The 15776-nt window shown below is 40.4% G+C and overlaps 1 protein-coding gene across 2 annotated transcripts in view; it reads right to left on the bottom strand.

Moving 5' to 3' along the window:
• The window catches only part of COL4A5 (collagen type IV alpha 5 chain), a 309426-nt gene that overhangs the window by 75431 nt on the left and 218219 nt on the right, over positions 1-15776 (bottom strand). For both annotated transcript variants that reach the window (XM_054723296.1, XM_054723239.1), the window contains exons 31-33: positions 11853-12020; positions 10869-10958; positions 9050-9199 (exon numbers count right to left, since the gene is read on the bottom strand). In XM_054723296.1, coding sequence (XP_054579271.1) covers positions 9050-9199; positions 10869-10958; positions 11853-12020 — 408 coding nt within the window. The remainder of the gene's footprint in view (positions 1-9049; positions 9200-10868; positions 10959-11852; positions 12021-15776) is intronic.

Genomic DNA, 15776 nt, shown 5'->3' with positions numbered 1-15776 from the left:
GGAATTTGATTCCCGCGACTAGGCTCTGCGCCCAAGCAGGGATGCTGTACTGAATTTGAGCATAGGTGCTCATCCTTGAGGAGATTGTTTGCGACCAGATCCTGCGCCCATGCAGGGAGACAGCACTGAATTTGAGCCTAGGGGTGGAAACCCACGGAGTTTGTTTCCCATGACCAGACCCCGTGCCCACACAGGGTGGCAGCGCTGAATTTGAGCCTGGGTGCATGGACACGGGGAGTTTGTTTCCCCGCAGTGCAAAACCACGTGACCTCTTGCCAACACAGTGCGACTGTGCAACCCAGTCTCCCAAGCAAATCGGGGACCCTGAATCTCCATGCAAGAGGCAGCAATAAGCACCAGTGACTAGACTCTGTTCCTCATTGTGTGTGCCTGGGATCCCTGATTCCCAGTACATTCACACTAAGAGCCAGTGACTCCAATTCTTGGCGCGTGTGCACACAGGGACCCTGATTCTTGGTGCAAGGTAGCACCAAACAACAGAGACTCTGATACTCGATTCTTGGCGCAGACACAGGGAGCCTCTGACTCCTGACATGCACTAGAGGACTTTGATTTTTGGCACACCCCAGGGGGTTCTCTGTTTCAACATGGCACAGGCAGGGTTCCTGATTCTAGGTGCGCACACAAGGCAACATTAAGCGCCTGTGACTGACCCAGGTTGAGCGTGGCCCCTAACAACCCACATCAGCCTAACATCTTGGTATCAAAGCTCTTCAGTGACACTTGGGGGGTGCAATACTCCCACTGCACATAGCAAAGTCTCTTAAAATTCAAGAAGAATGAAATCATATCAAGCATCTTCTCAGACCACAATGGCATAATATTAGAAATAAACTACAATAAAAAACAATCCAAAACACTCTAACACTTGGAAGCTGAATAGCATGTTATTAAATATTGATTGGATTACCAATGAGATCAAAGAAGAAATTAAAAACATCCTGGAAACTAATGAAAATAAAAACACAACAATCCAAAATCTATGGGACACAGTGAAAGCAGTCCTTAGAGGGATGTTTATAGCTCTACAGGCCTACCTCAAAAAGCAAGAAAAAATGGTAGTAAATCATCTAACTCTACAAATCAAAAAATTAGAAAGAGAGAAACAAGACAAGCCCAGAGTGAGCAGAAAGAAGAAGATAATAAAGACTAGAGCAGAAATAAATAACATAGAGACAAAAAAAAATCAACAAAACTAAGAGCTGGTTCTCTGAAAGAATAAACAAGATTGATGAACCTCCAGCCAGGCTCATCAAGAAGCAAACAGAGAGGAACCAAATAAACAAAATCAGAAATGAAAGAGGAGAAATAACAACAGACCCCACAGAAATACAAAGGATTGTTTAAAAATACTATGAACAACTCTATTTCAACAAACTGGACAACCTGGAGGAAATGGATATATTCCTAGAAAAATACAACCTTCCCAAACTCAATCAGGAAGAATCTAAAAATCTCAATAGGCAGATAACTCAGAAGAAATTGAAGCAGCCATCAAAAAGCTTCCAGCAAACAAAAGCCCGGGGCCAGATGGCTTCACAGGAGAGTTATAACAAACATTCAAGGAAGAACTAAAACCTATCCTCCTCAGACTATTTCAAAAAATTCAAGAGGAAGGAACACTTCCGAGCTCATTCTATGAAGCCAGCATTACCCTAATACCAAAATCAGATAAAGACAACACAATGAAAGAGAATTATAGGTCAATATCCCTCATGAATATAGATGCCCAAATCCTCAACAAAATTCTACCAAATCAGATCCAACAGTACATCAGAAAGATCATACACCATGACCAAGCAGGATTTATCCTGCGGATGCAAGGATGGTACAATATCCGTAAATCAAGAAATGTGATACCTCACATAAATAAATTGTGGGAGAAAAATCACATAGTCATATCAATTGACGCAGAAAAAGCATTTGACAAAATCCAACACCCTTTCTTTATTAAAAACTCTCAGCAAGGTGGGAATAGGAGGATCATACCTCAACATCATAAAAACCATACATGATAAACCCACAGACAACATCACACTCAATGGACAAAAACTAAAATGATTTCCCCTAAGAACAGGAACAAGACAGGGATGCCCACTCTCACCACTCCTGTTCAACATAGTACTGGGAGTGCTAGCCATTGCTCTCATACCAGAAGAAGAAATAAAAGGCATCCAAATTGGAAAAGAAGAAGTAAAACTGTCCTTATTCACAGATGACATGATACTGTACATAGAAAACCCTAAAGACTCCATCAAAAAATTATTAGACTTAATAAATGAATTTGGTAAGGTAGCAGGATATAAAATTAACTCCAAGAAATCTATGGCGTTTCTATACACCAATGGTGAACTTACAGAAAGAGAGACTAAAAAAGCAATCCCATTTACTATCGCAACAAAAAAAATTAAGATACCTAGGAATAAACTTAACTAAGAAGGTAAAAAACCTATATGCAGAAAAACTACAGGACACTGAAAAAAGAGATAGAAAGAGACATAAACAGATGGAAGAACATACCGTGTTCATGGATTGGTAGAATCAACATCATTAAAATGTCCATACTACCCAAAGCAATCTATAGATTCAATGCAATCCCCATTAAAATACCAACAGCATATTTCACAGACCTAGAACGAACTCTCCAAAAATTCATCTGGAATAAAAAAAAGACCCCGAATAGCTGCAGCAATCCTGAGAAAGAAGAACAAAGTAGGTGGGATCTCAATACCAGATATCAAGCTATATTACAAAGCCACTGTTCTCAAAACAGCATGGTACTGGCACAAGAACAGACATATAAATCAATGGAATAGAATTGAGAACCCAGAAATCGACTCAAACCACTGTGCTCAATTAATATTCAACAAAGGAGGCATGAGCATACAATGGAGTCAAGACAGTCTCTTCAATATATGGTGTTGGGGAAATTGGACAGATAGATGCAAAAAAATTAAACTAGACCATCAACTTACACCATACACAAAAATAAACGCAAAATGGATAAAGGACTTAAACGTTAAAGATGGGAAACCATAAAAATATTAGAGGAATCCACAGGCAGCAAAATCTCAGACACATGCCAAAAGAACTTCTTCAGTGATACTGCTCCTAGGGAAATGGAAACTAAAGAAAAATAAACAAATGGGCCTACATCAAAATAAAAAGCTTCTGCACGGCAAAAGAAAACATCCACAAAACAACAAGAAAGCCCACTGCATGAGAGAACATACTTGCCAATGTTATCACCAATAAGGGTTTAATCTCCAACATTTCCAGGGAACTCATACAACTTAACAAAAGGAAGATAAACAATCCAATCAAAAATGGGCAATGGACCTAAATAGAAACTTTTCAAAAGAAGACAGAAGGGAGAGATCCTGGAAAGATGGCGACCAGTAGGTAGGCAAGGAGGGTGAGTGTGTGATCAAGTGAAGGAGTGATAGAGGTGTGTGTGGACGTGAGTGTGTGTGTGTGTGTGAGTGAAATAGGGACAGTTAGACCCTGCAGTTCTTCCAGGGGGCATCCAATCCAGGCAGTCTTGGTTGGCAAAACCCCGCGGCCTCTGCAAACACTCCATGAAGGACACCAGTCCACAGAGACCCCACCATCTTTAAGAACAGAAATGCTAGAGACTAGAATCCTAACCTTACCACCACCCAGTCTGGTCTAGGAAGCAAACCTGGTCACTACAGCCTCTCTGGTAGAACACCTGCCACCCCAGCTGCAGATGCAAGAACCCTGAGACCTCCACCTCCAAAAGTGTGCCACTGAAAGCAAAAACAACTCCGAGACCATGTGGATTCCAGCAACAGAGAGGAATCGACAGGACTACTCCAGCCATGAAGACAGAAGAGAACCAGTCCAGAGACGGAAGACGCTGATGTGGCCTTCCCATACTAGCAGTTAGCAGCTGTGCATCACTGCAGGTTGCCCAGGACCAAACCAGATAGATTCGGACCTGCATTACCACCATTTGTCCACCATCCAGATCTGAAATGTCATGGCTGACATGTACACATAAGGAACTGTGTGACATTGAAATTGGGTCTCAAAAGAACTGTTGGCCCAGAAAAAAACTCACTACAGACTGATTCATTTGCCTGTCACCATAACCATTATTGCTTGTCTCATTTTCGGTTCTTATAAGTGTATTTCTAATAGCACATGATCTCACTCATCTAGGGGAAATAATGAACAACATAGACTGATGAACAAGAACAGACCCAGAAACAAGGAGGCATGGATCAGACTGTCGGGCCTCAGGGGGAAAGTAGGGAAGGGTGGGGGTAAAGGGGAGAGATCAACCAAAGGACTTGTGTGCAAGCATATGAGCCTAACCAGCGGTTAAGGACAACAGGGGTGTGGGGGCATGTGTGGGGAGGGGTGTGGGATGGGAATGGGGGGACGAGGACAAATATGTGATACCTTAATCAATAAAGAAATTTAAAAAAAAAGAAGACAGAAGGAAGGCCAAGAAACATATGAAAACATGCTCAAAGTCACTAACTATTCGAGAGATGCATATCAAAATGACAATGTGGTACCATCTCACACCTTTCAGAATGGCTATCATCAACAAATAAATAAACGACAAGTGTTGGCGAGGATGCGGATAAATAGGAACCCTCGTGCACTGCTGGTGGGAATGAAGATTGGTGCAGCCACTGTGGAGAACAGTATGGAGTTTCCTCAAAAAAGTAAAAATGGACCTCCCATTTGACCCAGTGATCCCACTTCTAGGAATATATCCCAAGAAGCTAGAAACATCAATCAGAAAGGATATATGCACTCCTATGGTCATAGCAGCACAATTTACCATAGCTAATATTTGGAAACAGCCTAAGTGCCCATCAGCAGATGAGTGGATTAAAAAACTGTGGTACATCTACACAATGGAATACTATGCTGCATTAAAAAAGAAGGAATTCCTACCATTTGCAACAACATGGATGGAACTGGAGAGCATTGTGTTAAGTGAAATAAGTCATTCAGAGAAAGATAAATATCACATGATCTCACTCATCTATGGGAAATAATGAACAACATAAACCGATGAACAAAAAGAGATCCAGAGACAGGGAAGAATTGATAAGACTGTCAAAACTCAGAGGGAATGTAGGGGAGGGTGGGGGTAAGGGGGAGAGATCAACCAAAGGACTTGTATGCATGCATATAAGCCTATCCAGTGGACACAGACAATAGGGGGGTGAGGGCATGACTGTAGGGGGGTGGTTGGGGAAGGTAATGGGGGGACGAGGACAAATAAGTAATACCTTAATCAATAAAGATATTAAAAGGCAAAAAAAAAAAAAAGAAATAATGACAGAAAACTTCCCCTACCTGGTGAAAGAAATAGACTTACAAGTCCAGGAAGTGCAGAGAAACTGAAACAAGAGGAATCCAAAAAGGACTACACCAAGACACATCATAATTAAAATGCCAATGGCAAAAGACAAGGAGAGAATCTTAAAAGCAGCAAGAGAAAAGCAGTTAGTTACCTATAAGGGAGTACTCATACAACTGTCAGCTGATTTTTCAACAGAAACTATGCAGGCCAGAAGGGAGTGGCAATAAATATTTAAAGTGATGAATAGCAAGAACCTACAATCAAGATTACTCTACCCAGCAAAGCAATCATTTAGAATTAAAGGTCAGATAAAGAGCTTCACAGTAAAGAAAAAGCTAAAGGAGTTCATCACCATCAAACCAGCATTATATGAAATGCTGCAGGGTATTCTTTAAGAAGAGGAAGAAGAAGAAAAAAGGTAAAGATAAAAAGTATGAACAACAAAGTGACAACAAATACATATCTATCAACAAGTGAAGCCGAAACCGGTTTGGCTCAGTGGATAGAGCGTCGGTCTGCGGACTGAAAGGTCCCAGGTTCGATTCCGGTCAAGGGCATGTACATTGGTTGCGGGCACATCTCCGGTAGGGGGTGTGCAAGAGGCAGCTGGTCGATGTTTCTCTCACATCGATGTTTCTAACTCTCTGTCCCTCTCCTTTCGTCTCTGTAGAAAATCAATAAAATATATTTAAAAAAAAACAAAAAAAAACAAGTGAATAAAAAATCAAATGAATAAAAAATCTGATGAACAGAATAAACTGGTGAATGTAATAGAAACAGGGGCATGGAAAGGGAGTGGACTGACAATTCTCTGGGGGGAGGGGGGAGGAGGTGAGGGAAGAGATGGGACAAAGATCTTATATGCATGTATGCAGTACCTATGGACCTGGACAATGGGGTGGTGAGGGCCTGGGGTGGGGTGGGAACCGGGTGGAGGGGAGCTATGGGGGAAAAAAGAGGAAAATCTTTAGTAATCTGAACAATAAAGATTAAAAAAAAGAAATTTAGCATAAAAATTAATTTGGCAATGCAAGCTCCTCAGATTCTGAACTGTGAGAAATACAGGAACTAGTTATACTCATACACAGTATAAACCAACAGCACTGGACTCACACTAATAGACTCTCCTTTTTATTTGGTTACCATTATGAATTCAGAGCATTCACTTAAGTCACTTTCCTCTTTGTCCTTAATAATTTTACATTGTAAAATGAAGGATTTGGGGCAGATTATCTCTAAGCTATTTCTTATATTCTCCACCTTTAATAACCCTATATTAGAGGCAAGTATAGAGTCTTTACTAACTCTATTTTACAGAAAGCATAAAATTAAAGAGAAGTCTTGCAAGGAATAATTCAAGAGAGATATATCATTTATATCCTAATATATATAAACCCTGGGTTGTAATGACCAGTAATGACCGAGGCTCAACCAATCGGAAGTCAGTCCTGCAGTCAGCGCTGGGTTGCCGTGGCTGACTGCTTCTGCTGCAGGCGTGGTGCCCCAGCACTGACTGCTGAGGGGGCTGCGAATCAGGGCCAGAGAGAGGCCTGAAGAGAGAAGCAGGGACTGATCAGTTGCCTCTGTGGCAGCTTTTGATCAGCACTTGCCTCTCTCTTTCTCTCCCAGTCTGGCCAGTGGCTGCACCTCCATTTCTCTCCAGGCCCCCACTGTTTATTCTGCCCCACCTTTCTGATCAGACCCCATTGATAGGCCCAGAGATGCTGACTGGTATAGGAACTGACCAATCAGAACCAAATGTGGGTGCTGTGGGAAGCCAATGGCTACCTAGAAGGAGGAGCTATTGACACTGATTGTCATAGAATCCAACCAATCATATCCAAATTGGCCAGCAGAGGAGGGCAGTTGGGGGCAAGATCAGGGAGGCAGGGGAGGGCTGTTGGGGGTAACCAGGCTGGCAGGGGAGGGAAGTTAGGGGTAATCAGGCTGGCAGGCAGAGGCAGTTAGGGGCAATCAGGCAGGTAGGCAGGTGAGCAGTAAGGACCAGTGGTCCCAGATTGCGAGAGGGATGTCCAACTGCTGGTTTAGGACACAGGGATTGGGCCTAAACTGGCAGTTGGACATCCCCCAAGGGGTCCCCAATTGGAGAGGGTGCAGGCTGGGCTGAGGGAACCCCTCTTCCATGCACAAATTTTGTGCACCGGGCCTCTAGTATATATATATATATATATATATATATATATATATATATATATACACATACACATACACATACATATATATATATATATATATGTGTGTGTGTGTGTGTGTGTATATATATATATATATATATATATATATATATATATATATATATATATATATATATATATATATAAAAGCCTAAGCAACCTCTCAATTGTTAAACCTGAAGCTATGATGTGCACTGACCACCAGGGGGCAGATACTCAATGCACAGGCATGGAAACATGAAACAGACTGATGAATCTCAGAGGGAAGGGGGGGAGGGTGGGAAGAGATTAACCAAGGATCTTATGTGCATACTAGAGGCGTGGTGCACGGATTCATGTACCAGTGGGGTCTCTTGGCCTGGCCTGCGCCCTCTCGCAATCTGGGACCCCTTGGGGGATGTCAAACTCTCAGTTTCTGCCTGATCTCCGCAGGTCAGGCCAAGGGACCCAACCAGTGCATGACTCTGTGCACCAGGCCTCTAGTTTTAGAAATAACAAAAAATTAAGTGGTCCTGAATCTTCTGTGACTATACACAGAATTACAGTAACACCTTAAACATATTTTGAGGGAAGAACCCCCACCAAGTCTTTCTCATAAAGAAATTTATAACATCTGTATACACATATACCCATACACACACTCACATGCACAGCTGGACTGACAATATTAATGGTTATAACACAAAAAGAGCCACAAACTTTACTACAAGCTGCAAATAAACCAGGCCTGTTTTAAAGTTCCATGTTGTTTGAAAGGCTATTCTATATAGATTGGATTGTAAGCATTTTATTAATTTGTGTGTATCCATATTTACTGACATATTGCTATGAATGTTATACCTTTATAAAAATAAGAAAGAATTTTTATTTAAAAATAAATGCTATAGCACTTCATATTTTAATTGGTTCTAATAAAGTGACTATATAAACACAGTTGTTCTCTAGATCTACATTCAGCGACTCCCCCCACCCCCGACACACACACACAGAGTTTGGCTGTTTATAGTTCAGTACTTGTTTATTCTGCCAAGATAAAATAACAATGAACTGTATTTCAAAGCAATGTATGATATGGATAACAAAATACTGCAGGACAATAATGTATCACTCTTCTCCATCTGGTTTCAAGGGGGGGTGGAATTAAAGGACTAGAAAATTTCTTAAACACTGTAATCTGTTTTCCAAATGATTCTGACTATCTTTTTCTCTCAGCTACACCCTAGAATTCATTCTGGAAGGCCTGAAGGTGACTGCCTAAGTTTATTTTAAAATCTTTCAGTTTGTGACAGATAAACTAAAAATAAAATACTCAAACAAAAGTAGATCAATGAAATAGTAAAAATCAAGTGGAAATTAATTTTCATTACAAAAATTGATTCACCTTTTATTGGTGAATCCGGGACTACAAGTCACTTTTAATGATATCAAAAATTGAACTTCAGATATATCTGAAAATGTATTAATAAATAATACCTTCACTTACCTGGTAAACCAGGCTCCCCCTTCTCGCCTTTTGAGCCCAGCAGATCTGGATCCATTGGCCCAGGAGGGCCAGGAAGGCCAGGCTCTCCTTTACCACCTTTTTCTCCTATAGGACCAGGAAGCCCTGGCTGACCTTGCAAACCATCATCACCTAAAATAGACATGTGTGGGGAAGACACAACATATCAGATTTATACATCCAGGATTAATATATACACACATTATTCATACATTTCATAGTTTGGTAGGCCACCGGCCACCCAAAACACTTAAGCACCTTGGTTATTATCTATGAACTAGAGGCCCGGTGCACGAAATTCGTGCACGGAGGGGGGTTCTCCCTCAGCCCAGCCTGTACCCTCTCCAATATGAGACCCCTCGAGGGATGTCCGACTGCCCGTTTAGGCCCGATCCCATTCGGATCGGGCCTAAACGGGCAGTCGGACATCCCTCTCACAATCCAGGACTGCTGGCTCCCAACTGCTTGCCTGCCTGCCTTCCTGATTGGCCCTAACCGCTTCTGCCTGCCAGCCTGATCACCCCCTAACCACTCTGCTGCCAGCCTGTTTGCCCCCAACTTCCCTCCTCTGCCAGCCTGGTTACCCCTAACTGCCCTCTCCTGCAGGGTTGATCACCTCCAACTGCCCTCCCTTGCAGGCCTGGTCCTTCTCAACTGCCCTCCCTTGCAGGGCTGATCCCTCACAACTGCCCTCCCTTGCAGGCCGGGTGCCTCCCAACTGCCCTCTCCTGCTGGCCATCTTGTAGTGGCCATCTTGTGTCCACATGGGGGCAGGATCTTTGACCACATGGGGGCAGCTATATTGTGTGTTGCAGTGATGATCAATCTGCATATTATTCTTTTATTAGATAGGATAGAGGCCTGGTACAGGGGTGGGGGCCAGCTGGTTTGCCCTGAAGGGCGTCCCAGATCAGGTGGGGTTTCCCTTGGGGTGTGGGGCGGCCTGAGTGAGGGGCCTGTGGTGGTTTGCAGGCCGGCCACGCCCCCTGGTAACCCAAGCAGAGGCCCTGGTCTCTGGAATTTATTTTCCTTCTACAATTGAAACTTTGTAGCCTGGAGCGGAGCCAAGCCAAGCCTGGGGCTCCCTCCGAGGCCGCAGCCATTGTGTTGGGGTTATAATTGAAACTATGTTGCCTTAAGCAGGTGAGCCCGGCCAGGGTGTGTGGAAAGCTTTGCTTCCCCTGTTGCCAGCGGCAACCCTGGCCTGCTCTCTCAAGCTCCATTCTGCCGCCATTTGTTTGAATTTGTTTACCTTCTATAATTGAAACTTTGTAGCTTGAGTGGAGGCTTAGGCCTGGAAATGGCAGGCGGAAAGCTTGGCCTCCTCTGTTACCTAGGAAACCTTGCTCTCTGTGGCTGTAGCCATCTTGGTTTGGGTTAATTTGCATACTCTCTCTGATTGGATGGTGGGCGTGGCTTGTGGGCGTGGCTTGTGGGTGTGTCGGAGGTATGGTCAATTTGCATATTTGTCTATTATTAGATTAGATAACTTGAGCTCACACACATTTTTACACTCAAATGACAATCCCTCTTTCTTCTGAGATTCTTTGACAACTATAGGGACTGTAAATAAAATGAAAATTTAATTCTTGTATGTCATTATTTACCATGTTTCATGGTATCCAAACTAAGTATTCCACCAAATTGAAAATAGAACATATTTAAATGCCATATCACATAGAAACCAAATACAAGTAACTATAGCTCATTTACATAGTCAAATAAAAATATTCTGTAATGAAATAAAGCGATGTTTAATCTTCTCTCTTATATGCATCTGCCAGAAAACTCTGAATATTACCTTTGAGACCAGGAACACCACTCCTGCCAGGAATTCCCAACGGTCCTGGTGGGCCTGGAGGTCCCATGATACCCATTTCACCTTTGGTACCTTTGAAGAATATCAATAAGTAACTTTTACCTTTCTTTGATCTTAGAAAGATAAAAGATATATTGTAAGATATTAACTGGAAAACTATTGAGATTTGGAGGGAAATCACTAAGTTTTACCCCTTTTCAACTATTGTAACCTTAGTGACCACTATTGTCAAAAGCAATGAATAAAAAGACTCAATGTGGTATCTAACCTCCAAAGATGAGCCACAAATAAAAAAAACATATCCCAGTATACACATCATTGTGTATCCTTCTCTCCTTGAATTTGGGCTGACTCTGTGACTTGACCTTGATTAGGTGACACTGTATGACTCCCAAAGTGAGAACATAAGTCTTGCAGTTTCCATCTAGGGCTCTTGAACACTCACTTTTGGTTTGGGGAGTTCTCTCCTTTGAAAACCAGTAGCCCTGAAAAGAAGGTAACTACCCTGACATTACCATAATGTGAGCAGTCCAGGCCATGTGAGGAGGCACTATGGATAATGAGATACCATGTAAAGAGGCTAAGGAATACTCAGATACCAAAGAATTGCCATCTTGGAAGTAAATCCTTCATCCCCAACTACTCCAGCTGGTGTCATGTGGAGCAGAGTTAAATGAGTTCATTAAGGCATCCCATAATTCCTGACCTACAAAATCTTGAACAAAATAAAATGGTTTATTTAAACCATCAAATTTTGGGGTTGTTTGTTATACAGTAATATATAACTAGAATTCTCACAGAGAAAATATAATACAAATAGCAAATTCAGTTTCCTGAAATCAAATACATTTAACACTTTTCCTTAAGGAACAGTGTCAATCCAGAAAAGTACAAGAGAAAAATATACTACAGTCATATCAGTTAATTGCCTGAATCCAAAACCAGAGAAAACTTTAAACAAATTACCTGGAAATCCAGGGGTGCCTGCTTTTCCTGGAAGACCTGGCGATCCTGGGGGTCCCACAGGACCAGGTGCTCCAGGGATCCCTGGACTGCCTCTCTCACCAGGGGGTCCTGGAACATCAAACCCAGGAGGCCCTGGATCCCCCTTCTCTCCTGGTATTCCATGCAAGCCTAGTGAAGACAACACCAATGTTAAAAAGTTATTAAAGCAATTTTAAGAGAGGTATCTAATTATTTTGCTAGCAAACAAGTGATAGAATCTGATGTATAACAAACCTAACAGTGAGTTAAAAATATATTTTTGACATCATGTATATAAAATGACCTAACAATTGAACTTTAGGACTTGCATGTATATTTCTCTAAGAAAGTACTTCTCAAATTATTTATGGTGAAAGATCAGTCTTTTCTTAATTCTTAGTCCGTCATGGACATATATATATATATATATATATATATATATATGGCTAAGTGACCATCCAACTGTCCAACCGGCAGGTACATATGACATGCACTGACCACCAGGAGGCAGACATTCAAGGCAGATGCTGCTGAGCTGTGGTGACTTGGCAGCGGTGGTTCTGGGGTGTGTCACCCGACTCCTCACAGGGCCATGTGATTTCACCTTCGGCCATGGGTTATGTTATTAAAATATTTCTTCTAATTAATTTCCTTTCAATGTACACAAATCCGTGCACCAGTCCACTAGTATTTTTTATAAAATACAAAAAGATTACTAAAAAATAAAATAAAAAGACAAACAAAATACAAGCTTAACTTTTGGTTATTATATTTAACAAAGAGAATTACACTGTCAAATTGCAATAGAAGTTTCTAAATGCTTACTTTTAATTTCTTCTAATACTAATTCCAATGTAGACTGGTAATAAATACTTTGCGGTTCAACAGTGGCCCTTGGATTTACATTGCTCTAAGGTATTATAAATTATTGGGATATATTTCTATAATCCATAAAAGTGACTACCAAGTAAGTCAGTTAAACACACCCTTTGACTTTATTTTGGCTTTGTATATTATGTTTTAATAATTATTTTTAGATTTTGCTTTGTTTCTCAGTATTCCAGCCAGAATTTTACAGAAAAAAATATAACACTACAAAATATATAACTTTAGTAACTTTCTAGAAGATGGAACTGTTAAAAAAAAACCCACAAAACACCAAGGTAGTTAAAAAGAATATGTTAAAGGAAAAATATTACACTACAAATATGGTGTGAGTTCCCACTCCAGTACCTATCAGCTATGTGACTTAGTTATTTAACAATGTAAGTCCTTGTCTGTTAAGTGTGGATATGCCATAACTGACTGGAAGCTGAGGGCTTAGCAGGTGACCATTCCAAGTGTCCCTTTAACAGTAAGATATAATTTTATTGTTGAAGATTCATATGTAATTATTTTTTACAAGAGATCAAAATGCTGGAATTTTAAGATCTGTTTAATGTCATATACCAGTATGTCCTTAAACTGATAAAATTCAATGTGAAGATCAGAGAATTCCTTTTAATTTGCAATGGTGATGGTTCTAATGCTGCCATTTTATAGTATAATACTATAACAGGAGATATATTTTATATTATTATATTTGTGAAGTATGATGAAGTATCTAATAATAAGCACTATTATAGCCCTATATGGATCATTGCTTGTTGTTATATGATAACTCAAGTAATTTTTAATAGCTGAGTTTTCAAGATACCTATTTGTCCTTTGAAATATGTTCCAAGAGAACACTTTTACAAAATAATTGTAAGAAACCAGACTTAAGTCTGGAGAAATCTTGTTTGATATTTATGTTTAAAGCTTTCATTTTAAGGTAGGACTTTTGAGAAAAAACTACATTATCTGGTAGACCTGAAGTTCAAGAGGCAGAGTGTTACAGTTCAACAGCAACCAAAGAAGATGAGCAACCAAAGAAGAAGCAAGTTGCAAAAAATTCATTGGGTTAGGAAACAAAGCTAATCATGTAAAGATTAGAATAAAAATGTTTACAAATAAAATTATTAGATTTGATTTGCTACTATCATATATTAGCAATGCATAAAGAAATAAAACCATTTATTTTAGATATTAGGTCAGATATTCATATAGCATATTCTATAAATCAAAGGTATTTGCCAATAGAGACACAATAAAATATTTACATTCACAAAAAGTAATACTCCTTGAAGTTGATCAGCTTTACACTTTTGCTTATCTTTGATTGTTTATTGCTTTGAATAATCATTTTAGAATTTAAGATTCTCAGGTTAGTTAGAATTGAAAAATTAATATGATTTATACCTTAATAGGTTAGGGACAAAGAACTCAATAATTATTAGTGGATGGCTATGATTAAGCAACCTTCATGTACAAGGTAAAATTTCTTTCTTTTTTATGGGTTTATTTGTTCATTTTTAAAAATCTTTATTGTTCAGATTATTACAGTTGTTCCTCTTTTTTCCCCCCTTAGCTCCCCTCCACCCAGTTCTCACCCCACCCCTTGCCCTTACCCCCCCACTGTCCTCATCCATAGGTGTAAGATTTTTGTCCAATCTCTTCCCGCACCCCCACACCCCCTTTCCCCCTAGAATTGTCAGTCCATTCCCTTTCAATGCCCCTGATTCTGTTCTATTCACCAGTTTTTTCTGTTCATCAGATTTTTTTATTCATTTGATATTTAGATTCACTTGTTGATAGATACGTATTTGTTGTCACTTTGTTGTTCATACTTTTTATCTTTACCTTTTTTCTTCTTCTTCCTCTTCTTAAAGAATATGCTTCAGCATTTCATATAATACTGGTTTGGTGGTAATGAGCTCCTTTAGCTTTTTCTTTTCTGTGAAGCTCTTTATCTGACCTTCAATTCTAAATGATAGCTTTGCTGGGTAGAGTAATCTTGATTGTAGGTTCTTGCTATTCATCACTTGGAATATTTCTTGCCACTCCCTTCTGGCCTGCATAGTATCTGTTGAGAAATCAGCTGACAGTTGTATGGGTACTCCCTTGAAGGTAACTAACTGTTTTTCTTGCTGCTTTTAAGATTCTCTCCTTGTCTTTTGCCATTGGCATTTTAATTATGATGTGTTGTGTTGTGGTCCTCTTTGGATTCCTCTTGTTTGGGGTTCTCTGTGCTTCCTGGACTTGTAAGTCTATTTCTTTCACCAGGTAAGGGAAGTTTTCTGTCATTATTTCTTCAAATAGGTTTTCAATAGCTTGCTCGCTCTCTTCTTCTGGCACCCCCATACTTTGGATATTGGTCCGCTTGAAGTTGTCCCAGAGGCTCCTTACACTCTCTTCATATTTTTGGATTCTTTTTTCTTTTTGCTTTTCTGGTTGGGTGTTTTTTGCTTTTTTGTATTTCAAATCTTTGACTTTATTCTTGGGATCTTCTATACTGCTGTTGGATCTCTGTATATTATTCTTTATTTCAGTCAGTGTATGATTAATTTCTGATTGGTCCTTTTTCATATTCACCTTGAGGGTCTCACTAAATTTCTCAGAGGTTTCTAGACAATTCTTGAGTAACCTTTTAACCGTGGTTTTGAACTCTATATCTAGTATTTTGCTTTAATCCATTTTTTTCATTTGTGACTTGTTTCTTTGTCTCTGCATTTTGGCTGCTTCCCTGTGTTTGTTTCTATGTATTGGGTAACTGCTAAGTCTCCTTGAGTTGATAGAGTGGCCTTGTGTGGTTGGTGTCCTATAGGGACCAGTGGCTCAGCCTCCCCAGTCACCTGAGGTGGATGCTCTTGGTGAACCTCCTTGTGGGCTGTTTGCAAAGTCTTGTTGTAGTTAACCCTTGATTGCTGTTGGTATCACTGGGAGGAATTGACCTCCAGGCCAACTGGCTGTGATGACCAGCTTTGTCTACACTGGAAGACCTGTTGCGCAGGAGACACCCTTATGGGGCAGGACTTGCTTCAGTGG

This window comes from Eptesicus fuscus, chromosome 1 (genome assembly GCF_027574615.1).
Source record: "Eptesicus fuscus isolate TK198812 chromosome 1, DD_ASM_mEF_20220401, whole genome shotgun sequence".
Classification (NCBI taxonomy): domain Eukaryota; kingdom Metazoa; phylum Chordata; class Mammalia; order Chiroptera; family Vespertilionidae; genus Eptesicus; species Eptesicus fuscus.
Note: the sequence above shows the minus strand (reverse complement) of the source record. Positions and strands in the feature narration are given on the sequence as shown.